This window comes from Osmerus mordax, chromosome 18 (genome assembly GCF_038355195.1).
Source record: "Osmerus mordax isolate fOsmMor3 chromosome 18, fOsmMor3.pri, whole genome shotgun sequence".
In the NCBI taxonomy this organism is placed as follows: domain Eukaryota; kingdom Metazoa; phylum Chordata; class Actinopteri; order Osmeriformes; family Osmeridae; genus Osmerus; species Osmerus mordax.
In genome coordinates, this window is record NC_090067.1 from 3,605,326 (window position 1) to 3,629,568 (window position 24,243).

The 24,243-nt window shown below is 50.5% G+C and overlaps 1 protein-coding gene across 1 annotated transcript in view; it reads right to left on the reverse strand.

The window, feature by feature from the left end:
• Nucleotides 1–1,690: 1,690 nt before the first annotated feature.
• Nucleotides 1,691–24,243, reverse strand: part of trps1 (trichorhinophalangeal syndrome I) — a 30,683-nt gene continuing 8,130 nt past the window's right edge. Inside the window, 3 exon segments of the mRNA XM_067256248.1 lie at nucleotides 1,691–3,152; nucleotides 5,880–6,002; nucleotides 22,538–23,225. Of these exon segments, the coding sequence (XP_067112349.1) occupies nucleotides 1,698–3,152; nucleotides 5,880–6,002; nucleotides 22,538–23,225 (2,266 nt within the window). The 3' untranslated portion in view covers nucleotides 1,691–1,697.

Here is a 24,243-nt window from a genome sequence, read left to right on the forward strand (position 1 = left end):
TCTCCACACACACAGACACTCTTCCTTGGCAAGACAAACGGAATAACTGAAGTGCAAGCAATAACATTTCATCAAATGAACTCTGGGTATAATGAAGTATTAAAGGTGTTAGGAGACTCCTGCTGAGCTCTCTGGTGAAGAGCAGGAGCTGCTCTCTCTCTCTCTCTATCTCCCTCTCCTTCTCCCTTTTCTCTCTCCACCTCTCTCACCCTCACTCTCTCATCTATAAGTCCACATCAGGATGACTGCACAGGACACAGCCAAGATGAACTTGTAGGTCTACAGATAGATACCTGCAGGAGAGACGGAGAGAGAGAGAGAGAGAGGGAGAGACACCCACAGGAGACACTCTTTGCTTGTGTTTTTGCTACATTTGCAAATGTAAACATTGTCCTCCTCTCTGTCATCTGCCATGGCAGCGTTGCATACAGAACATAGCAGGTAGAAAACACTGTACAATATACTGTTTATATCAGGCACTCATATTATTATTAATTGTCATTTTGAACGGCTTTAGAAAAAATATCTTTTTTTCCCCCCTTCTTCTATTAAATCCTTCCGGAAGGTTGTTTAGTGATGTCAGGTTTGTATCTTAGCAACCAAGGCAGTTTGTGTCCACAGTTCTCCCTAGAACATAGAACATGCAATCTAGAACACGCTAAGCACACGCGTGTTAGGACACAGGACATGGTGACATGCTAAGCAAAGACAGACGTGTTCCCTGAGGACGCTGATTTGAGGACGGTCCAATCGTAGCACTTTTCTCCACCCAACTGTGGTGAAACCACCAATCAGACGGCAACACCGGTGAACAGTGATTCCCCAACCGTCCAATCCCAGACAGGCACGTCTGTTTGAGAGTCAGTTCAATGTCCAATCAGGTGAGAGTGAATGAGCATTATGAAAAATGTTTCCTCTGGACTTAATGAAACAAGACATATTAATGCTGATGTACCGAGTCTACTAGACTGCCTGGAACTAGGTAACACTTCAGAATAAACAAAAACAAATGAGTAAATAAAAGTAAATAAGTATCGTTTCCTATTTGCTACCAGACAGGTACCATGGTCCTTAGGGGCCTCTCAGTTCTGTAGAGCAGCAGTCTCTCACTGTTAGCTCAAGATGCTAACTCATGTAAGCTCAAGATGCTAAAGTGCATCAGCTCCTACTACTAACGTGTGTTAGCTCCTGATGGCAACGCGTATTAGCTCCGGATGCTAACTCTTGTTAGCTGATGATGCTGAGGCGTATTAGCTCCCAATGCTAACACATTTTAGCACACAATGCTCCCACTTGCTCAGGCACTAGTTCTGATGGCGGGCATTCCTTCCCCAAACCACCCCCGTTACCTCATTGCATTCCACAAGAGCCCACTAGAGCCCGGTATTGCCCAGTTGAGGCCAGTAGTGCCCCATAGAGGCCAGTAGAGCCCAGTAGAGCTCAGTAGAGGCCACTAGAGGCCACTAGAGTTCACTAGAGGTCAGCTGAGGCTAGTAGAGCCTAACAGAGCTCAGCAGAGGCCAGTAGAGCCCAATAGATCTCAGTAGAGCTCAGTATAGCCCACTGGAGCAGTGAGAGGAAAGGAGGGCTCTTTAGTTTGTTTAGTCCGTTTTTAGTTGTCGTGGCGATGGACGGTCGACACCAGTCTGTGTAGCCCCCCCCCCCCCCCCCCCCCCCCATTGCCAAGCCCCCTTCTCTCAGTCCAGGAGGGCATCGTCTGTGACATCATCAGCTGCTTGACCTGTGACCTCGTGGGCGATGTCATCGGGTGGGTGCTGGTTGAGCACTTGGTCGACCGCTGACCCCATAGCAGCAGGGGAGGGAGGGACAGGAGGAGAGGCGCTGGAGGGTGGGGCGGGGCCAATCGGAGAGGCTGGACTAGTGTTGGGGGTGTGGCTAGTGTTGGGGACGGGGTTAGTGTTAGGGGCGGGGCTCGTATGTGGGGCGGGGCTAGGGCTGAGGGCGGGGCTGATGTCAGGGGCGGGGATGGGCTGGGGGGCGGGGCGATGCAGGCCTCTCTGGATATGGGAGGTGAAGTCGTACTTATCCACGCACACGTGCAGACAGATGCTGCACTGGTACGCGGCGCCGTCGCCGTGGCAACTCATGTGCAAGGCGTGCATGACCTCGTCGAGGAAGAGGATGGCACAGTGAAGGCAGCGCCAGGCCGCTTCGTCCTGGGTGCCTCGCTCGCACGTCTCCCTCCTGCCTCCCCGTCCGCCCCTCTCCTCCTCCCCGTCCGCCATTTCCGTGGCGGCGGGAGAAGCCGCCGGCTTTTCCCCCGTCTCCGGGGCAGAGACGGCGGGGGGCGGGGCTTTGGTGTGCCTGATGGCGAGGTCCAGGGGGTTCTCCTGGGGGGACGAGGACGAGGAGGAGGAGGGGGGAGGGAGGGGTGGTGGGGGAGGGAAGTGTGGAGGGGTGAGGGTGGGGGTGAAGGAGGGGTAAGGCACGTAGCTTTGGCAGGACCCGGGCATGGCGGGCAGGGACAGGAAGTGATGTCCGGCAGGGGAGGAAGAGGAGGGAGGGGCGGCGGCGGCGGCCATCTTGTACTTGGTCCAGAAGCTGAGCCAGTCGGTGTCGGCGTGCAGGGCCGGGGGCAGCAGGCTGTAGAGGGGGAACTGGTACTTCTCTATGGGGGATCCGGGGGGCGAACAGCTGGATTGCAGGGCGGGCCGCATGTACTTCTCTATGGGGCTGCCCCTCTCCGACCCAGCCCCCTTCTGCTCTGGGACCCCCCCAGGCAGACCCCCCTGAACCCCCAGGCCGTTGCCCTCCCCGGGGCTGTTGGCGGAGGCCCGGGCCAGGTGTAGTGGGGGCATGTGTTTGTGGATCTCCAGGGTCTGGCTGACCAGGAAGGCGTGGGTGGAGCGAGGGCTGGCCTGACCCCTGACCCCTGACCCCGGCGAAGGGGTGTAACCCTCGTATTTGGTGGCGTGGTGGGAGGGGGGAGCGGAGCCATCGGAGCTGGGCTCGTCGGAGGCGGGGCGGCGGTCCAGGGGACTCCCGTTGATGCGCTCCTCGCCGCTCACGCGCTGTTGCTTGGACGCGGCGGGGTCGGAGGTCGCGGGGTCAGGGTTGAGGCGCTTCCTGGTCCGACGGCGGATGATCTGCTCCCCATTGTTCTGCTTGATGATGTTGAGAGGTCTGGGGGTCTGGAGGAGGACAGGACAGAAGAGGAGAGGGGAAAGAAGGAAGAAAGGGAGGAGATGAGGGAAGGAGAGGAGAGTGGAAGAGGAGTAAGAGGAGGGGGGCGGAGAAGACACGAGAGGATGAGAGGAGAAGACGGGGGGGGGGGGAGAGGGTGAGAAGTATTATTAACCATCTCCATGGGAAGCATTTCACAATAACATGAACAGATTCGCAACCCCAACACAAGACATGTAACACACACGCACGCATGGCGGACCAGCCCCAGGCTAGTTCAGATTGCTTATTAGAGCTTGGGCAGCCTACTGTACCTGCTGCTGACACACACACACACACACAGCCACTCACACACACACACACACACACACACACGTACACAAACTCACACACACACACACGCACACCCTCGCTCAAAATCCCACAAACGCACACATACATCCAAATTCACTTACACACACACCTACACCCAGACATGCACACACACACAGACTCTGTGATGTAGAGCCCGTTGACATGTTCCCGTGGAAACGAAAACCAATCATTTCAGAAAAGGAGGGAGGAGATCAAAAAGTGTGTTCCATGGTGAAGAGGAAATATATCTCCATTTCTCTCTCTGTTTCCCTCCCACCAGCTCCAGCTGTGGCGGAGGGAGGGAGGGGGGGAGGGAGGTGGGAGGCCACCAAGTAGGAAAGGAGGTGATGACGGAGGGAGGGAGGGAGGAATGAGAGCCAGAGGAGAGGAAAGAGAGCCCCCTGCCGCTGGAACACTTCTGACCTGACATCTCCCCCTCTCTCCCCTCAACCTTCCTTTCTCTCTATCTATCTCTCTCCATCTTTCCCATTCTCTCTGCCTTTCTCCCTCTTTCTCTCTCTCTCTTTCTCTTTCCCTGGATGGCTTGTTGGGTGGTTGATTTTGTGTCTGGCTAGATGGCTGGTTAGCTAACTTTCAGGGTGGCTGGCTGACTGACTGACTGGCTGGTTAACAAACTTTCTGGCTGGCTGGCTGGCTAGCCAACTTTCTGGCTGGCTGGCTGGTTAGCTAACCTTCTGGCTGGCTGGCTGGTTAGCTAACTTTCTGGCTGGCTGGCTGACTAGCTGGTTAGCTAACTTTCTGGCTGGCTGGCGGACTGGCTGGTTAGCTAACTTTGTGGATGGCTGGCTGACTGGCTGGTTAGCTAACTTTCTGGCTGGCTGGCTGGTTAGCTAACTTTCTGGATGGCTGGCTGACTAGCTGGTTAGCTAACTTTCTGGCTGGCTGGCGGACTGGCTGGTTAGCTAACCTTCCGGATGGATGGCTGACTGGCTGGTTAGATAACTTTGTGGATGGCTGGCTGACTGGCTGGTTAGCTAACTTTCTGGATGGCTGATGAAGGACAGATGGTCCAAAAGTCTGTATCTTCTCACTTCAATAAAAAGCAACAGATACAATCCTGCAGACATGTATAGCTCTGGGGAAGAGAGCATGTGTGTGTGTGTGTGTGTGTGTGTGTGGGCGGAAGTGGGGGGGGCAGGGGGAATTGCCTGCCTTTTACTGCCTGATATTATGATTTGATTTGTGAACAGCGTATTAAAGTTTTATTCTGAACTATTAAGAAAGCCCTGATCACAAGACCTCTACTGTAGTCACACTGTTCCTCCCAGGAAGGGGTCAGGAACAGGGACAGGGTTATGGACAGAGTTAGGAGTTAGGGGTCAAGGACAGGACTACGGGCAGGGTCAGGGAGAGGGCTAAGGTCAGGGGACAGGGCTAAGGTTAGGGTCAGGGACAAGGCCAGTGTCAGGTATAAGAGACAGTGCTGGGTCAGGGACCAGTGGATAATAGATCTACTTTCGACTAGATGAGGGGTGAGACAAGTGGCTAACTACAGAATCATCAAACCACAGAAACAGTCAGCTGACCATATACAGAGTTAGAGAAACATTCAGCCAGAAATGCCCAGCAGTTACCAAGGACCACACAGTAATACAGGGACTCCTGTATCACACATCCATCCCCCTCTCCTCACCTCTCCCCTCCCCTCCTCCTCTCTTCACATCTCCCCTCCTCCTCTCCTCTCTTCACCTCTCCACTCCTCCTCTCCTCTCTGTACCTCCCCCCCCTGTCTTCTCCTCTCCACTCCTCTCTTCTCCTCCTCTCCTCTCCACTCCTCTCTTCTCCTCCTCTCCTCGCCACTCCTCCTCTTTTCTCCTTCTTTCCACTCCTGTCTTCTCCTCCTCTCCTCTCCTCTCTTCATGCCACCCAGGCAGTCCCCCTCCTCCAGGATCAGAGGAAGCCAGCAGTGAATTACCCAGATTACCCCCCCCCCCCACACACACACACACAAAGAGCCCCTTGTTCCAGCAAGGGGCAGCTCCTCTCCTGATGTCACGTCTACACAGAGACTTGGCGCTGCCAGAACCTTCAGGAACTTTACAGAATCTGTTCCGGATAAGTGACTGACTGGCTGACTGACTGACAGGCTGACTGACTGGCTGAATTACTGTCTGGCTGACTGGCTAACTTTGGGTGGCTGACTAATTGGCTGGCTGACTAGGTAGCTGACTGATTGGCTGACTGACTGGCTGGCTGGCTGAGTCTTCAACGTATACCCCCCCCCCCCCCCCCCACATACACACCAGCCCCCTTACACACACACACCTACCCCGCCTCCCCCCCCCACACACACACACACACAGACGCACGCACACCAAACCCACCCGCCCCGCCCCTCCCCACTCCCCTCCCTCCTGTACCGAGTGCAGCTTCTGGTAGAGTCCGCAGGCGTTGCAGACGTAACCCCCGCTGGCATTTTTCCTCCACAGGGACGTCTTGGTGGTCAGACAGTTGGCGCAGAACACTCCGGAACCCCTCCGACGCTGGGGGAGGGATGCAGATAAAGAGGGGGGAGGTCAGAGAGACGTCAAGGTGGTCAGACAGTTAGCACAGAACACTCCGGAGCCCCTGTGACGCTGGGGGAGGGAGACGGAGAGAGAGGGGGAAGAGGTGGGAGGGAGAGGGAGGGAGAGAGGTTAAAGAGGGAGGAAAACAGGAAAAAGGGAGAGAGTGAGAGAGGGGGGGGAGAATGTAGGAGTATGGTGTGTGTGTATGTGTGCTGCCACATGTTGGCAGGTATAGAGAGAGGCTGTGTGTGTGTGTGTGTGTGTGAGTGTGTGTGTGTGTGTATAGGGGTTGATTGATGTTCGAATCAGTTCTAGTGTTTCTGGCCAAACAGAGTGTCCATCAGCACTCTACTACACAGCTAAATCACTCACATATGTTTCGACACACACGTACACATACGCAAACACACACACACGGGCGCAAACGCACACGCGCACACAGGTCAAACAGCTCATACTCCCAGGCTTCCTTTTCAATTATCAGTTAGTCTGTTCTGCCATCTGTACAAGACAGCATTCCTCTCCTCTATGCTCCTCTCCTCTCCCCTCCTCTCCTCTCCTCTCTCCTCTCCCCTAATCTCCCTTCCTCTCTTCTCCGCTCCTCCAATTCTCCATTCCTTTCCTCTCTTCCCTCTTTCAATCGCCTCCCCTCCTCCCTTCGACACTCCTCCTCTCCCCTCCCAGACATGATAGACGATGCGGAGCTCCTCATCCAGTAGGGTTAGCTCTGTGCTCTGCTGCTCTGAGATTGATTACTAATGCCTTCCAGCCAGTGTCTCCAGGAGTGTCCTCTCTGATTGAGGCCTGCTGCGGCTCTTAATTACATCTATTTATCTCCTGGTCCTGATCCACCACCTTCGCTAGCACGGGCACACAGGTATGTCAGAGGGCGTGTGTGTGTGCCGACATGCGTGTGAGTATATGTGTTTGAGTATATGTGGGTGTATGTTATCAGTGTGTGTGTGTGTGAGCTTGTATGGATGCCAATGGGTGGCTGTGTGGCTTCATTCACTCACTCACTCACTCACTCACTCACTCACTCACACACACACACCCACCCAGCCTTCAGCCTGACACTGTAATACTAATCAGAGGAGAAGCTCAATTTAGATGATTTGAAACCACACACATTCTACTCATACGGAGGGAGAGGGAGAGAGACGGAGGGAGGTTAGGGAAAGAAGGGGAGGTCGATGGAGAGAGGGAGGGAAAAAGGGTGAGGGGGCTGCGGTCTTAAACAAGTGCTTATAAACAAAGCTCTCTAAAATGAAATTACATTTAATTCACTTAAGTAATCTGGATGGACCCCTAACATTAAATAAACAATTATTTAATCAGAGGAGGGAGATTAGGTGAACCTTTACGGACTCTACAACTCTGGAGGCTGCATCCCTGGTATAGACCACACACACACACACACTCTCACACACACCCCACCCCCTCTCTGGAGGGCTGAATCAACATCCCTATGCCCTCTCTCTCCCCCCTCCTCTAACATCTGGTTGTCATCCCAGCCCCCCTTGCCCCCCCCCCCTCCAGCTCCTGCTCTGAGTCTGGTTACTGTAAATGGCTTCTCTCTAATTGTGTGATTTGGTTTCAGTCTAATAAATTGACTTTAATTTATTCCTGCTAGATGTATGTCTCCTCTCTTTCGCTCCAGTCCAGAAAGTAAAAGCAAATCACTGGAAGTGTGTGTGGCTGTGTCTGTGAGTGTGTGTGTGTGTGTGAGAGTGTGGCTATGTGCGTGTGGGTAAGGGGGGGTTCGGTTTGCTGCAGATGCCCACCCCCCCTCCTCCAGTGTGTTACAATGGACTGGGCCGTTAAATCAGCATTAACCGAAAAACCAGACTTCTGTCTCTTTTTTTCTACGTTCACTTGCTTTTTCTTTTTTCCGCTGCTCTCTCTCCTACCCACTCTCTCTGTCTCTCGTTCCAAGTCACTTTCTCGGTCTCTCTCACCTACTCTCTAACTTTCTCGCTCTCCCACTCTCTCCACTTTCCCTCTCTCGTCCTCTCTTTCCCTCTCCCTCTCTCACTCTTCCTCTTTCTCCCCCCATTCCTCTCTTTGTCTCTCTATCTCCCTCTCCCTCCCTCACTTTCTCTCCCTCCTCTCCTCTCCCTCCCTCTCTTTCTCCATTGTCACAAAGCAGGCTGTGTTTCTCCAGACGAATGACGGCCATCTTGACAGCAGATGTTCCTGTGTGTGCGTGAGTGCGTATGTGTGTGAGTATGCGTGTGTGTGCGAGTGTGTGTGGGAGTGTGTGCGAGTGTGTGTATGTGTGTGTGTGTGTCTGGTTCTGATTTAGATCACGTTTGTAGAATCTGTTCTGATCTTGTAAGTTATATTTCAGATCAGATTAAACATTGTAAACTGCCAGACAACATCGTAGCTCCTGGCTTTAAACCTGCACGCCGATGCCCAGCCTACGTCTCCATGGAGATACAGACCATAATACGTCTCCGTGGAGATACAGACCATAATACGTCTCCGTGGAGATACAGACCATAATATGTCTCCTTGGAGATACAGACCATAATATTGTCTTTTCTAACAATGCTCCCTTCTTTTCTAAGACCCTTTCATGCTCCACTGTCAATAGGTTATTGTGTGTGTGTGTGAGAGAGAGAGACAAAGAGTGTGTGTGTGTGTGAGAGAGAGAGAGAGACAGAGAGTGTGTGTCAGAGCGGTGTCTGTTCTAATTCAATGTCATTAACAGGAAGCGGCAACAATAGTACAGCAAGCCACTTTGATGACCTGGTGTGTATGACTATGGGAATGTGTGTGTGTTCGGAAGTGTGTTTGTGTTGTGTGTGTGGGACTATGGTAATGGTTGTGTGTGTTCGGAAGTGTGTGTGTGTGTTGTGTGTGTGAGTATGGTAATACAGTATGTGTGTGTGTTCGGAAGTGTGTGTGTTGTGTGCGTGAGTATGGTAATGTGTGTGTGTGTGACAGGTAAAGCTACTCTCTAAAGGGGACAATAGCCCTGGGAAGGGGAGTGGAGGGTTAGAACACCTGGACTCATATGACACAACAGGATATGAGGTCACTGGAGATTAGCCCACTTCCCAGTCCCCTCCCCTCCCCTCCTCTCCTGCATTCTTACTATATAAACACAATGTAAAATGTGCCTAAAACCGCCTTGCCCTAGTAAGTAACACAAATCAGGACAGGGTAATAGGGGCGACTGTGTATGTGTGTCTAAGTGTGTGTGTGTGTGTGTACGTGTGTGTTCAGTGGGGTAGAGAGGCTGACAGCTATGTAGCTTTGAGACCCAGTTTACTTTACAGCCTTTAATGAGGTACAAGACTTACACACACACAAACAAACAAACAAACAAACACACACATCTCACACACTGACACATTTCACACACAGTAATACATTTGTTGCGATTGAGATGTAGTAGGTGTGTGATGGATGGAGGGAGGGATGAGAGAGTCATGGAGGGAGAGAAGAGGGAGAGATGACGGGAGCACGAAGAGATGGAGAAAGGGAAGGAGAGAGGGATGGAGGAAGGGATGGATGGATGTACGGTCAGTGACAGCGTAACTAAGTGGGTCTTGCATGGCAACCAGAGAGCTACAGTTGAGCCAGACTGGGAGCAGTAATTGCTTAGCAACCTTGAAGACCCTAGCAACCTTGTAGACCTTAACCCCGGAGAGAGAGAATAACACAAAGTTTATCTTAGAGCAAAGGGGAGGAGAGAGAGGGGGGAATGGGGGGAGATGAGGGAGAGAGGGGGAAGAGAGAGAGGGGGAGAGACAAGGGGAGAGAGAAAAGGGGGGGGGAGAGAAGGGGGAGTAGACAGAAAGGGATGGATAGAGGGTGAGGTGGGGGGAGAGAGTGGCTAGAAGAGGGGGGTGGGAGGGTGAGAGAAGATAGTTTCATTGCTCCTAATTTGGATGATAGCTCCCAGAAAGAGAGTAATGAATGGCACTTTAAGGTGTTAAGCAATCTCTCTCCTTCCCATGGTCCCTCATTTGCGCTCTCTCTCTCTCTCTCTCTCTCTCTCTCTCTCTCTCTCTCTCCAGAATGGGAGAAGGGACAGCCACCTCTAATGAGAGGATATCCCCTCCATCCCTCCATCCCACGACCACTGAAGGGAGGCCGTCTTACTGAGCTGCCCAATTAGAGGTGATGGAGGAAGAGGAGTGGAGGAGAGGAATGGAGAGCATAGGGGAGGAGAGGAGGGGAGGAGAGGAATGGAGAGCATAGGGGAGGAGAGGAGGGGAGGAGAGTAATGGAGAGCATTGGGGAGGAGAGGAGGGGAGGAGAGGAATGGAGAGCATAGGGGAGGAGAGGAGGGGAGGAGAGGAATGGAGAGCGTTGGGGAGGAGAGGAGGGGGGGGGAAGGGGAGATAGGAGAGGACTAATTGATTAGCTACCTGACTGATTTTCTGACTGACTAACTGGTTAGAAGATGACTGGCTGGTATGCTGCCTGTCTGGTATGCTGCCTGTCTGACTGGCTGGTATGCCGTGTGTCTGACTGGCTGGTATTCTGCCTGTCTGACTGGCTGGTATTCTGCCTGTCTGACTGGCTGGTATGCTGCCTGTCTGACTGGCTGGTATTCTGCCTGTCTGACTGGCTGGTATGCCGTGTGTCTGACTGGCTGGTATGCTGCCTGTCTGACTGGCTGGCTGTTTTGCTTCTTGTCCTTTTGATCTCCAGGGAGAAGAACCCTAGAGTAGAGGAGGGGGAGAGGAGGATGGATGGGGGACGAGAGAAGAGGAGAAAAAAGGAGGTGAGAAGAGAGGATGCAGGGATGAGCGGAGAGGAGAGGAGAGAGGGAACAGTCTAGTTCTCCATGCATGTTTTCACCTTGACCTGTCTGGCCCTTCAGAGATTCTCATTTCCCCTGGCCTCGACACTGTCCTCTGGAGCACGCACGCCACACACACACACACACACACACACACACACACACACACACACACACACACACACACACTCTCACAATCACACACACACACACACACACACACACTCTCACAATCACACACACAGATACATACTCTCACAATCACACAAATACATACACACACACACACACACACACACTCTCACAATAACACTCACACACTGTCTCGTCTGCAAGGATGGTGATCAGCTTAAGGCATGTTTGACATCAACCACTAGACTTCCCCACTGAGAAGGGTGGAGCCAGCCTGGTCGATACACTGAGCTGCTCTCACTGCACAAGGTCTACAGAGACACACACAGTCACTCTCTCTGTCACACCCACACACAGTCGCACAGTCACTCTCCCTCACACACACAGTCGCACAGTCACTCCAACCTCACACACACACAGTCGCACGGTCACTCCAACCTCACACACACACAGTCGCACAATCTCTCTCTCTCTGTCTCTCTCTCTCTCACACACACACACACACACTCACACACACACACACAGTCACTCTCTCACTTGTACCCACACACACTCACACACAATCAGTCTCTGCCTGAAGGAGCAGCGGCTGTTTTATAGACCTGATTGGCTGTCTTCGATCGTCATGTGTGTTCTGGGAAAGATCACATCAGGTGACCCTGAAACTGGGTGACCGTGTGTGTGTGTGAGAGAGAGAGAGAGAGAGAGAGAGAGAGAGAGAGAGAGAGAGAGAGAGAGAGAGAGAGAGAGAGAGAGAGAGAGAGAGAGAGAGAGAGAGAATGTGTATGAATGTGTGTGAGTGCATACGTGAGTGTGAGTTGCTGTGCAGAATCAATTTCTCACTGTGCCATTTGGGACAGTGGCCATCTGAAGTACCTGTTCTCTCCTCACGCTGACTGCATGTGTGTGAGAGTGTGTGAGGGTGTGTTTGTGCGTGCTCTTGTTTATGTGAGGGTGTGCAAATGTGAATGTGTGTGTACTAGACAGAGAGTGTGTGAGTATTAGAGTGTGTGTCAGATACACTGTGACTGCTTGAGCCCTCAATGGATAGCTAACGATGTCATCACAAGGCATCACGTCAGATGGACAGCTGTCCAATCAGGTGTGAGCGCCAGGCCAGTCCTGGCTGATGCTGATGTGTTGTGACGATAACCAATCAGAATGTCAAAATCTATCAATATCTCCCCTTGAAGACCAGTCAGTCTCTATAATCGAAACAGTATTTCCAATGAGACAGACACACAGTGTTACACGTCTTGAATCAGTAGGAAGGTTGAGGTGTGAGATTTATGTTTCTGATTTGAATGGGATTTATCCAAAGCCGAAAATGTTATACGGACTAGCACGCATAATGCTTTGTAAACAGATTTTTATTCTATCAGAAGTTTACCCGTAATATTCAGATTTGGATTATTTAATAACTTTTTCTTCAATGTCAGAATATTTTAACCAACGCAAGCCAAGAGGATATCTCCCATGCTAGCTAGCTAGAGAAAGGCGTGACAGCTTGTGGTAGTAGTGTATTAGTGCATGGACGAACACATCTAGCTAGCTAGCGTTGCAAATGTGTGCATCCCAGCGTTATACCCAACAACAAGCTGTCATCACAAGCTGTCACCCCAGTAAATACATATTTACATATCTACACATTTTACATTTGGGATTTAAAGTATCTTCCATGCGGCCTATAATTTGAGCAGCGCATTTGGACAACATTTCACATTAGTGAGCATATATATTTAGCTTGGCTAATGGAAACTGGACATTGTCTCCTGCCAGTTAGCTGGCTAGCTTACCACAACCTTACATTGCTAGTTAGCCCCCTAGCACTATTTCAATGAACAGTAAAACATGAGAAAAAATATATCCTGAAGTATTTCAGTAATAATTTAACTTTCATCCAGTTTTTATCCCTTTCTACCCTTTAATACACCCATCCTTCTGTACAAAGACTAAACACAAATGATTGTGAAACACAATAAAAACAACTTCTGGTTTAGGCCCCACCGACTTCCAGTTAATTTCCAAATAATGATGATTTGGGGGGTAAACAGATACAGACACAGATGATAGCATCTCTGCAAACCCCAGCTCACCATCCCCCATCACCCAGCAGTCACAGGCTGAAGGAACCAGTTCACGATGGATGTGAGCAGATCAGAAAGACATTCATTGTGATGATGGAGCAGTTAGACATCCTTTCCATCTGGAGTTAATTTGCTGTTTAAAATAGGTAGCTTTTTCTCTCCTCCTCTCCCTCTCCTTTCCAGTCTGCCCTCTCCCTTCTTCTCTCCCCACTACCTCATCCTCTCTCTCTCCTCTCCTCCCCCCTATATCTCTCCCCATCCTGCTCTCCGTCTCCCGGCTGCTCTGGGTGGGATCTATGCAGACAGAATCATGGGTAAGTCAGGATCAGTATGAACACTGATGGTGAGATAGAGACTAAGTTCTACTCTGGTTTCACTCTCTTTCTCCCTCTCTCTCTGGTTTTTCTTTCTTTCTCCCTGCTTCCCCCCTTCTCGGTTGTATAGGGTTGTTATCTTCAACAGGAAATGAACACAGATCTCCTAGCTGATCTGCTGGCCTCCCTCTCTTCTCTCCCCTTCTACCCTTCTCTCTCCTCTCCCGTCCCCTGCTTTCCTCTCCTCTCTCTGCCCCTTCTCTCCCCACCTCTACACTCCTCTCCCATCTTCCTCTATCCAGTAATAAAGTGTTCAGCAGTAGACAGGAAGTAGTGAAGCAGTGCAACAATATTATGACAACAAACACACACACTCCCTCCCTCTCTCTCTCTCTCTCTCTCTCTCTCTCTCTCTCTCTCTCTCTCTCTCTCTCTCTCTCTCTCTCTCTCACACACACACACACACTCCCTCACACACACACACACACACACTCTCCCTCACATACACTCCCTCGCACACAAACACACTATCTCACAGGCAGAATGTTATGACTATACATATAACTGCTACAGCGTAGCCACAGCTGCACATATGCTGAACATCAGTCCCTGGCCAGAGACACACACACACACACACACACACAGTCCACTGCTATTTCAGAGGAAAGAGAAGCCCAGCTTCAGCAGGAAACAGGTTCTGGTAGCTTCATGTAGAAGTTACTGTGATGAGTAAAAGTAGCAGAATACACCTACACACACATAATACACACACTACACACACACTATACACACATTCACCACACGTACACATATTTATATGCACACACAAACGCACACATGCTCGCACAAATACATACATACATACACACACACATACTCACACATATATACAAACTACACACACACACATGTACACACACACCACACACACACTATGCACACTCTGGTATATACATAAACACAATTATGTAAGTACACACGTACACTCACCAACATGCACAGATACTCATGGACACATACATACAGGTGGCCTTCACAACAAGCCCTGTTGCCATGGTGCCGGCCTTGTAGACATTATTAGGTTCCTTCCACATTTGAAAAGTCAGTGTGTGTGTGTGTGTGTGTGTGTGCGTGTGTGAGTATGTGTGTGTAAGAGAGTGTGTTAGTGTGAGTAAGAGTGTGTGTGTGTTTGTGAGATTGTGTTTGTCGCTCAGGACCTTGGACTCTCTCATCCTTTCTCTCTCTAACTCTCTGTTTCCCTCTCTTCCACCCTCTAACTCTCTCACTCCCTCTATCTAACACTGTCACCCCCTCTATCTAACAATCTCACCCCCTCTATCTAACACTGTCACCCCCTCTATCTAACACTGTCACCCCCTCTATCTAACACTCTCACCCCCTCTATCTAACACTCTCACCCACTCTATCTAACACTCTCACCCACTCTATCTAACGCTCTCACCCCCTCTATCTAACACTCTCACCCCCTCTATCTAACACTGTCACCCCCTCTATCTAACACTGTCACCCCCTCTATCTAACACTGTCACCCCCTCTATCTAACACTCTCACCCCCTCTATCTAACACTCTCACGCCCTCTATCTAACACTGTCACCCCCTGTATCTAACACTGTCACCCCCTGTATCTAACACTGTCACCCCCTCTATCTAACACTGTCACCCCTTCTATCTAACTCTCACCCCCTCTATCTAACTCTCACCCTCTCTATCTAACTCTCACCCTCTCTATCTAACACTTCACCCTCTCTCTCTAACTCTTTCACCCCCTCTCTCTGACTTTCTCACCCTTTGTCTAACTCTCTCAACCTCTCTCTCCCACACCCTCTCTAACTCTCTCAACCTCTCTCTCTCACCCTCTCTCTAACTCTCTCACCCCCTCTCTAACTCTCTCAGCCCCTCTCTAACTCTCTCACCCCCTCTCTCTCACCCTCTCTATCTCTCTAACTCTCTCACCCCCTCTCTAACTCTCTCACCCTCTCTCTCTCTTACTCTCTCACCCCCTCTCTAACTCTCTCACCCCCTCTATCTCTAACTCTCTCACCCCCTTTCTCTCTAACTCTCTCTCTAACTCTCTCACCCCCTCTATCTCTAACTCTCTCACCCTCTTTTTCTCTAACTCTCTCTCTAACTCTTTCACCCTCTCTCTCTGACTTTCTCATCCTCTCTCTAACTCTCTCAACCTCTCTCTCTCTCACCCCCTTTCTAACTCTCTCACCCCCCCTCTAACTCTCTCACCCCCCTCTCGCTCTAACTCACCCCCTTTCTCTCTCTAACTCTCTCACCCCCTCTCTCTCTAACTCTCTCACCCCCTCTCTCTCTAACTCTCTCACCCCCCTCTCTCTCTCTCTTTCTCCTCATCCATGTTTTAATATTTCACCAGAACCTTGCTTATACTCGGCCTTGCTGAGTATCTGACATGAATACAAATACCCCCCCCACACACACACACACACACAAACACACACACACAGACACACACAAACAAGCCATTCCAGGTTCCATCAGCACCTGCTCTAAAACAGCAGAAATGAAATTACCGCGAAAGAGGTAAACACTTCCAAAATACGCTCAATTAGCATATGTATGAAACACACACACAGCCAGTCCCCCAACACACACACACACAGCCAGTCCCCCAACACACACACACAAACAAATAGGGTGAGCAGAGCAATCATTTTTATTGTGTTTTGTGACCATTTTTGTCTTTTTATTGACAAATATAACTAAACCAAATATAAATAAAAACAACTGAATGACCCACTGAAATAACTCAGTATTGTTTTTCTCATCTTTTCCTGTTTACTAAAATAGGACCATAGGGTTTACCAGCAATGCAAGACCAAGGTGAACTAACCTGCTTACTGATGTAACGAGGGAGATCAACACCTCCCACATGAGAGACTGCGCACGAAAGCTAAAGACACTGTTATTTCAGAGTGAGGTTGGGTCTGGCCTTCTCATGGAGGTACTTGCGTCTGGTCCTTCAAACGCCTGTATACCCTTAATAGGCTACCGGACTTGCCATGCTACACTGACTGGACGTCTGTGAGGGGAGAGGAGCAGACAGTTGTAGGAAGAGTAAGACAACTTCCTTTATTCGAATATCCGTTTTCCGTATCACGGTTGTCAATGAGCACCGCAGACAGCATACGAGCACTCTGCATAGTCAAGCTGCGGTGTATTTGGTAAATGGTAAACAAATGGTTAAACGGACTGCATTTATACGGCGCATTTTTTGCAGCACCAAGCGGTAGGCCCAAAGTGCTGGAGAGCTGCCTCTCGTTCACCCATCCCCACGCACGCTCTCCACGCCGCCCGCGCTGCAGCTGCCGTGCAGGGCGCTGGCCTGCCCACCAGCAGCAGCCCGGGGCTCTGGGTCTCGCTCACTTCCACACACGGCCAGGAGGAGTCGGAGATCAGACCGCCAAGCGCGTGGTTATGGGACGACCCTCAAGCTGGAGCTGGTGTCGGAGATGCGTTCGTCTGTGTGTGGATACACAAACACAATCTGGCACCAAAGCAGCTATGTGTGTTTAACCAAGAATCTGACATTGAAGGGAAAATTATCAAATCGTATGAATCTGAATTAATATTAGAAACTTTGGATAAAATACATATCTGTTTACAAAGCAAAAATACTAATCCAAATAATGTATTTGGTTTCACATACATTTCTAATATATGTGTTTCTTGATATGAACCATTGAAGTTTATTGGTGCTGCCTAAACTCTGTGTGTATGAGACAGGGTAAGTGTATGCCTTAGTGTGTGTGTGTGTGTGTGTGTGTGTGTGTGTGTGTGTGTGTGTGTGTGTGTGTAAGCGTATGTTTAACTGTATGTGAGAGTGAGTGTGTGTGTGAGAGTAAAAGTGTGTGAGTGTATGTGTGTGTGTGTGTGTGTGTGTGCATGTTTACCTGTGTGTGGGTGTAGGTATGTATCTGCATGTGTTTGAATGTGCATGTTTGTGTGTGTGTGTGTGTGTGTGTGTGTGTGTGTGTGCGTGTGTGTGTGTGTGTGGTGATCAAAGAGGTCTTGTCTTCAGAGTTGCTTGTTTGTCCAGAACTATTAAGACTGGAATGATGAGGAGGACAAATAGCTACCATCTGATAGTGGAAATACTACTGGAGTGTGTATGTGTGTGTGTGTGTCTGTGAGTCAGGGAGGTCCATATGAGTTAGGGTCAGGGTCCAAGCCTGTCTAATCTGTGCCAATTGCTCCCTAATCAAGGAAGGTGCTGTCTGTCAGCCCTGAGAGTAACCCTCTCTCCCTCTCTTCCGATCTCTCTCTCTCTCTCTCTCTCTCTCTCTCTCTCTCTCTCTCTCTCTCTCTCTCTCTCTCTCTCTATCTCCCTCTCTCTCTCTCTCTCCCTCCCTCCCTCCCTCCCTCCCTCCCTCCCTCCCTCCCTCCCTCCCTCCCTCCCTCCCTCCCTCCCTCCCTCCCTCCCTCCCTCCCTCCCACTCCCTCCCTCCCTCCCTCCCTCCCTCCCTCCGCTGGTTGTAGCAGAGAAGCAGAAACACATGGATCCAATATGGAGACCAGATGTTGCAGCCGGGGCCCAGAGCACAATGAGCCTTCTACACGCAAGGAGGCTCCTGTCACACACACACACACACACAAGCACACATACTCACACACAGTCGGATCCCACACACATTCACAGACCCGCACACTCACACAGACAAAGGCCAGGTTTAAGCAGGAGAGAGATGGAGAGAGATGGAGAGAGATGGAGAGAGAGAGATAGAGAGAGAGAGAGAGAGAGAGAGAGAGAGAGAGAGAGAGAGAGAGAGAGAGAGAGAGAGAGAGAGAGAGAGAGAGAGAGAGAGAGAGAGAAGGAGACAGAGAGAGAGTGAGAGTGAGAGACAGAGGTGGTAATGTGGTTGTCAGGTCGATAACACTAAAGACAAGAAACTACTGCTAACTCTTCTCCTCCTTCTCTCCATACCTCCTCCTTCTCTCCATCCCCCCTCCCCTCCACCACTCCACCCCTCAATCCCTCCTGCCTCACTCTTCCCTTCTCCCCTTTCCATCCCTCCTCCTTTCTCCATTCCTCCTAATTGCAGCTGCTCAGAAGCCTAAGTCACATTCCCACGAATAAACTTCATGTTTGTGGATAACTCACTTCCTGTTTGCGAGACAGTTATCAGAACCAGCTGCTAGGATTGGTTGTCATGAGAGGAAGGGGTGGGTCCTCTGAGGTGAGCCTAAGCAGGGCTATCATGTCGTCAAACTGGTGAGGTCATCATGACCAGCACAGGCTCATCCCCTCTTCTTTTCTCTCCTTTAGTTTCCATTTGATTCCCCTCTTCTCCTCCCCTCCCCTCCTTCTCCCTCCTCTACTCTCCTCTTTTCTCCCTCTTCCTGTCACCTCCTCTCCCCACCACTCACTCCTTTCTTCTCCCCTCCACTCTCCTCTCCCCTCTTTTCCTCTCCCCACCACTCCTCTCCTTTTTTCTCTCTTCCTCTCCACCCACCTCATATCCTCCTCCCCACTCCTCTCAACCTGCCAGGAGTGTGTGTGTGTGGGAGGGGTCTGGAACATCCACTGGTCTTCGTGGTCATATGACTGATCATGTGACTGGTCTTTTGACTGGTCAGAGGAGGACACAGGCTGGCTGTTTCAGAGCAGACTGAGAACAGCTCCACGCAACGTTTCCATTCAACCACCATCGAGACTACACACACACACACCTACTTCACACACACATACACACACGGATACATCACACACTTACACCCCCTCAGCAAACATCTTAGACACAAAACTTTCTAACACACAATGATACATCACACACACCCGAACCCAAACCTCACAGACACACACATGCACACACCTACACGCACTCACCTCACCCACACACACACTGATACTTCACACACTTACACCCCCTCAGCAAACATCTTAGACACTAAACTCTCTAACACACACTGATACATCACCCAAACCCAAACCTCAGAGAGAGAGAGACACACACACACACACACCGGGCCTGGTCAGGCCTGGTCAGGCTCATTTCCCATCAGACTAAAATAAACACTGGTGTCCTGGAGAGGGTTGAGATGGCTTACTCTGGATGTTGTGTGTGTGTGTCTTTGTGTGTGTGTATGTAAGGTGTGTGTATTTTAGGTGTGTATGTCTGTTTCGATCTATGTCCGAAGTACAAACACCCACCCCCCCCACACACACACAAAACACACACATAACACACACACTCTACATCCCTCCATGTAAAATATAACACTTCCTTGAGGAATTCAGCTTGTCAAAGTCTTCTACTTCCTGTCTATGAATACACAAACAAACACTTCACACACAGTTCCACCCGACTCATAAACACACAGACAAACATACACAACACACAAACAAACACCTTCAACACACACACACACACACACACACACATTCATAAAAACAAAGCAGAGGTGCTCCAGACAGCAGAGTCAATCTGGGACTTCGGTGATGAGCTACCAGCAGAGCAAACTGTGCTGAGCCAAGCAAGACAGCAGACTCTCCTACTCACCCCCTCTCTCTTTACCCCCCTCCTCCATCCTCTCTCTACCCCCCTCCTCCTCCCCTCCATCCTCTCTCTACCTCCCCATACCTCCTCCATCCTCTCTCTACCTGCCCCTTACCTCCTCCCCTCCATCCTCTCTCTACCTCCTCCCCTCTCTCCCTCCTCTACTCCTCACTATTTGGTCTCTCTCCCTCGCCATCTTCTAGTCCATTGCTTTATTGCACCCCCATCATTCCAACCCTCTGTAGGATCATTAGATGAGGCCACTGCAGCAGCTCCAGTCCCCCGACACACACACACACACACACACACACAAACAAACAGACAGACAAACACTTACGTCCACACACATGCACACACAGATACACACACACACACGTACACATACGTACACGCTCCCACACCACTTGAAAAACACATTTATACACAGTACATAAAAACAACAGTAACAGCAGCGTGTGTGTGTGTGTGTGTGTGTGTGCGCGCGTGTCCTCATCAAACTGGGAATCTAGAGTCTAATAAAGAAGCAGATGGACTCCCACAAACACACACACACACACAAGCACACACACAAACACACACACACACTCCAAAAATTGTTATTCATGAATGAATAACCTTCCACGCCCTCGCAAAACTGAGCCGAAATCCACCAACTAGTTCACCTCACACACTTGAGTGTGGTGGGGTTAACCAGTGTTCAACCACTGAGACCAGCTCTGAGGAACAGACGCCTATCTGCTGACCTGGTTCCCCATCACAAACAGTTAGCCTGCTAGCGCTTCACACTGCTAACCCCGCGAGTGTGTGTGTGTGCGTGAGTATATGTATGTGTGAGACAGTGTGTGTGTGTGCGTACATGTGTTTGAGAAAGACAGAGTGTGTGTGTGAGAGAAAGTGTGTGTGTGTGCATGTGTGAGCGTGTATGTGTAAAAGAAAGAGTGTGTGTGTGTGTGTGTGTGTGTGAGAGAGATAGTGTGTATCTGTGTATGAGAGAGACAGAATGTGAGTGTATGTGTGAGAGAGAGAAAAAGTGTGTGTGAGAGAGTGTGTGTGCGTGCGGATCTGTGTGCGTGAGTGAGTGTGTGTGCATACTGTATGTGTATACGAGCGAAAATGTGTGCAAGTGTGTGTGTTTGAGAGAGAGAGTGGACGTGTGTATATATGTGAAAGAGTGTGTGTGTTTGAGAGAGAGAGAGTGTGTCGATGTGTGTGTGTGTGTGTGTGTTTGTGAGTGTGTGTTAGAAAGAATAGGTGTGTGTGTGAAAGATTGAGAGGGTGTATGTGAGAGAGGAAGAATGTGTGTAGGTGAGAGAGAGTGTGTGTGTATCTTTGTGACTGACAGTGTGTATGTGTGTGTGTGTTTGTGCATATGGACAATATGTGTGTGTGCATGCTTATGTTTATGTCTGAGACTGTGTGAGAGAGTGTGTCTGTGTGAGAGAGTGTGTGTGTGTATGCGCGTGTGTGTGAGTGTGTGTGAGAGAGAGAGAGAGAGAGAGAGAGAGAGAGAGAGAGAGAGAGAGAGAGAGAGAGAGAGAGAGAGAGAGCGAGAGAGAGAGCGAGAGAGAGTGACAGGGGCCCCTCCCTGGCCCAGCCCATAATGAGTCACCGTCATGGTAACAGTTAAAATATTGTTGTGAGTTCTGCCCTATATGCCTCCCTGCCGACGGCCCCTTAAACCATTCAACATTTCCTTAAGGTTAGAACATAATCTAAAACACCCACGCCCTGACACACACACACACGCACGCACACACACACACTCACACACACACTCACACACACGCACACACACCCTGACACGCCTCAGATAATGGCTAAACCACACTCCAGTGCCACACCCCAAGCCTCAGTCTGCCAATGTCTGAGAAGATAACCTTGACTTACACACACACTTACACGTACACACACACGTTCACACACTCTCAAACACACTCTCACTCACACACACAGATTGATTCTTCGTACAGCTCGTCCTCAAGCCAGTTCAGAATCAGAATCCAAATATATTTTAACCAATTGGTTCCATTAGACAGTGATGCATTCTGGGTGGCAGTTTAAGCAGGAAGTGAGTGAACCATGTGGGTTTGGAGCCAGTTTCCTTGGTAGCACACGCATAGGAACAGGATATGATGTCACAGTTGTGGAAAAAAGACACAATCAGTGATGCTGGGACTAATATAATGGAACACACACACACACATAAACACACAAATACTGAAACACATACACACACTGACACACATACCCATCCTGACTAATTCATCCCCTGAAAATCTTACCTGCTGTCTGTTGATGTACTGGTGCTGGACACAATCGCATGTGTGTGTGTGTGCATATGTAAGGACGAGTGTGTGTTTGTGTCCAGAGTAGAAGTGGAGAGTTTTGGATTAGAGTGTAGGATTTTAGAGGTGAGGTAAGGAGATATGAGGTAAGGTAAGGAGGCGAGGTAAGGTAAGGAGGGGAAGTAAGGAGCTAGGAGGGGAGGTACGGATTTAAGAGGTGAGGTAAGGAGGCAGGATGTGAGGTAATGAGCAAGGACGTGAGGTAAGGAGTTAGGAGGTGAGATAAAGATTGGGAAGTGAGGTCAAGAGCTAGAAAGTGAACTAAGGAGGTAGGACATCAGCTAAGGAGATAGGAGGTGAGGTCAAGAGCAAGGAAGAATGTGCTTACCCGTAGCAGTGACTGGGACTCCTCCTTGGTGGTCTTGCTCTCTGCAGAATAGGTCTGGTTCTGCTGGCTCGTCTTCTCTGGCGCCCCCTGGAGGAACGCCTTGGAATCACACGCCAGCCCGAACACAAGTCCCGCCCCCGACACACTGGCCACGCCCTTCCTCTGCAGCGCTGGCTCCGTATTGGCCGCCACAGCGTTGAGCAGGCCAAGTGCACCCTGGGGGAAGAGGGTGGGGCTTCCTCGGAGCCCCTCCCCCGACCCGGACCCCCTCCCCACCCCCAGCCCTGCTCCCAACTTGGGCAGCCACAGGAGGCTGTGCACCTGGTCGCCTTCTCCCCCCTTCTCCCCCCTCGCTCCTCCTCCCCCCCTGGCCTCCAGCAGCCAGCCCCCGCCTCTCAGAGCCTCCTTCTCGTCCAGGGTCTCGCTCTTCACCGCGCCTAGGCCCTCCCCTCCCCCCCCCTCCGCCGCCCTCTCGGGCGGCAGCGGGCTGCAGAGGCGCAGGTCGCCCTTGCTCTCCTCCTTGATGCTCAGCGTGGAGGGCGCCGAGCAGCCGTTGGTGGGGGCCGCCAGGGAGGCGGGGCTGGGGGCGGAGTCTCGGCAGTGGGCGGAGTTGAAGTGCTCCAGCAGGGCGGCGCTATCCGGGGCGGTGAAGGTGCAACGGCGACAGCGATAACACCCGTGGACACGCCTGGGGGGGGGGGGGGGGGGGGATACCGGGGAGGGGATAGGGGGGGAAAGGGAGGGGACAGTGGTAGGTGAGTAGAGAGCAATGATCAAATATACGCCTTCACATTTGAATAACATAACTATACTGTACTTGAAATGGCATTGTTGTTGCACTGCTGTTGATGCTATCATTGCTGACCCGTGCCTGGTAGCTAAGGTTACTTTGCATTGTGCCTTAGTAAATACAGACCGTTCCATTATTCTGACCACTGTAAGACTGTTGGAATTATGCTCGTTCTGATCCTTGATTTTCTGCTGGACTTTCTTCATGCATAAATCTATCTAATCTTTCTATTTGCATAAAACCATCTGCTAAATGTCGAATGTACACAGCCCGCCTTACAGAAATACCTACACACACACACATCTAGACCATGAATACATACATTGTTACATAGAGCAGAAGGTGCCAGTCTCTGTCTAATCTGATTTCCTGACCAAACACACACACACATACACACACTCAAACACACACACCCACACGCACGCACACACACCCACTGAAATATCAGTTTGAGACAGAGCTGCTCAGCTAATGCATGTTAATAACCCAGCTGAGGGTTACCCTCACCCTGCTGGTACATGAAGCAGTTCAGGTTCAACATGTCTTCCCTACCGGTCTGAACGGGATCATGACAAGCATTACTGCATCTCTGGTCTGGTGTGAGTGTGTGATAAGGTGTGTGTGTGTGTCTGTCTGCTCTTCAAACTGTTTCCAGACGCTGAACACAGAAGCAAGCGGCCCCTTTCTCAAGACACACACACACACACACAGTCTTTCTGCTCAGTATACTGCAGTGCAGACAGAGAGGTAGCTACATACAAACTCAATTACAGCTTTATGAGAACAAATGGACTCAGCTGCAACCTGAGAAGGCTGCTTCTGGCTTCACACACACACACCACACTCACGTACACACACACACACACGCGCACGTACACGCACGCATACACACACATTTCACACACGTGAAAACGCA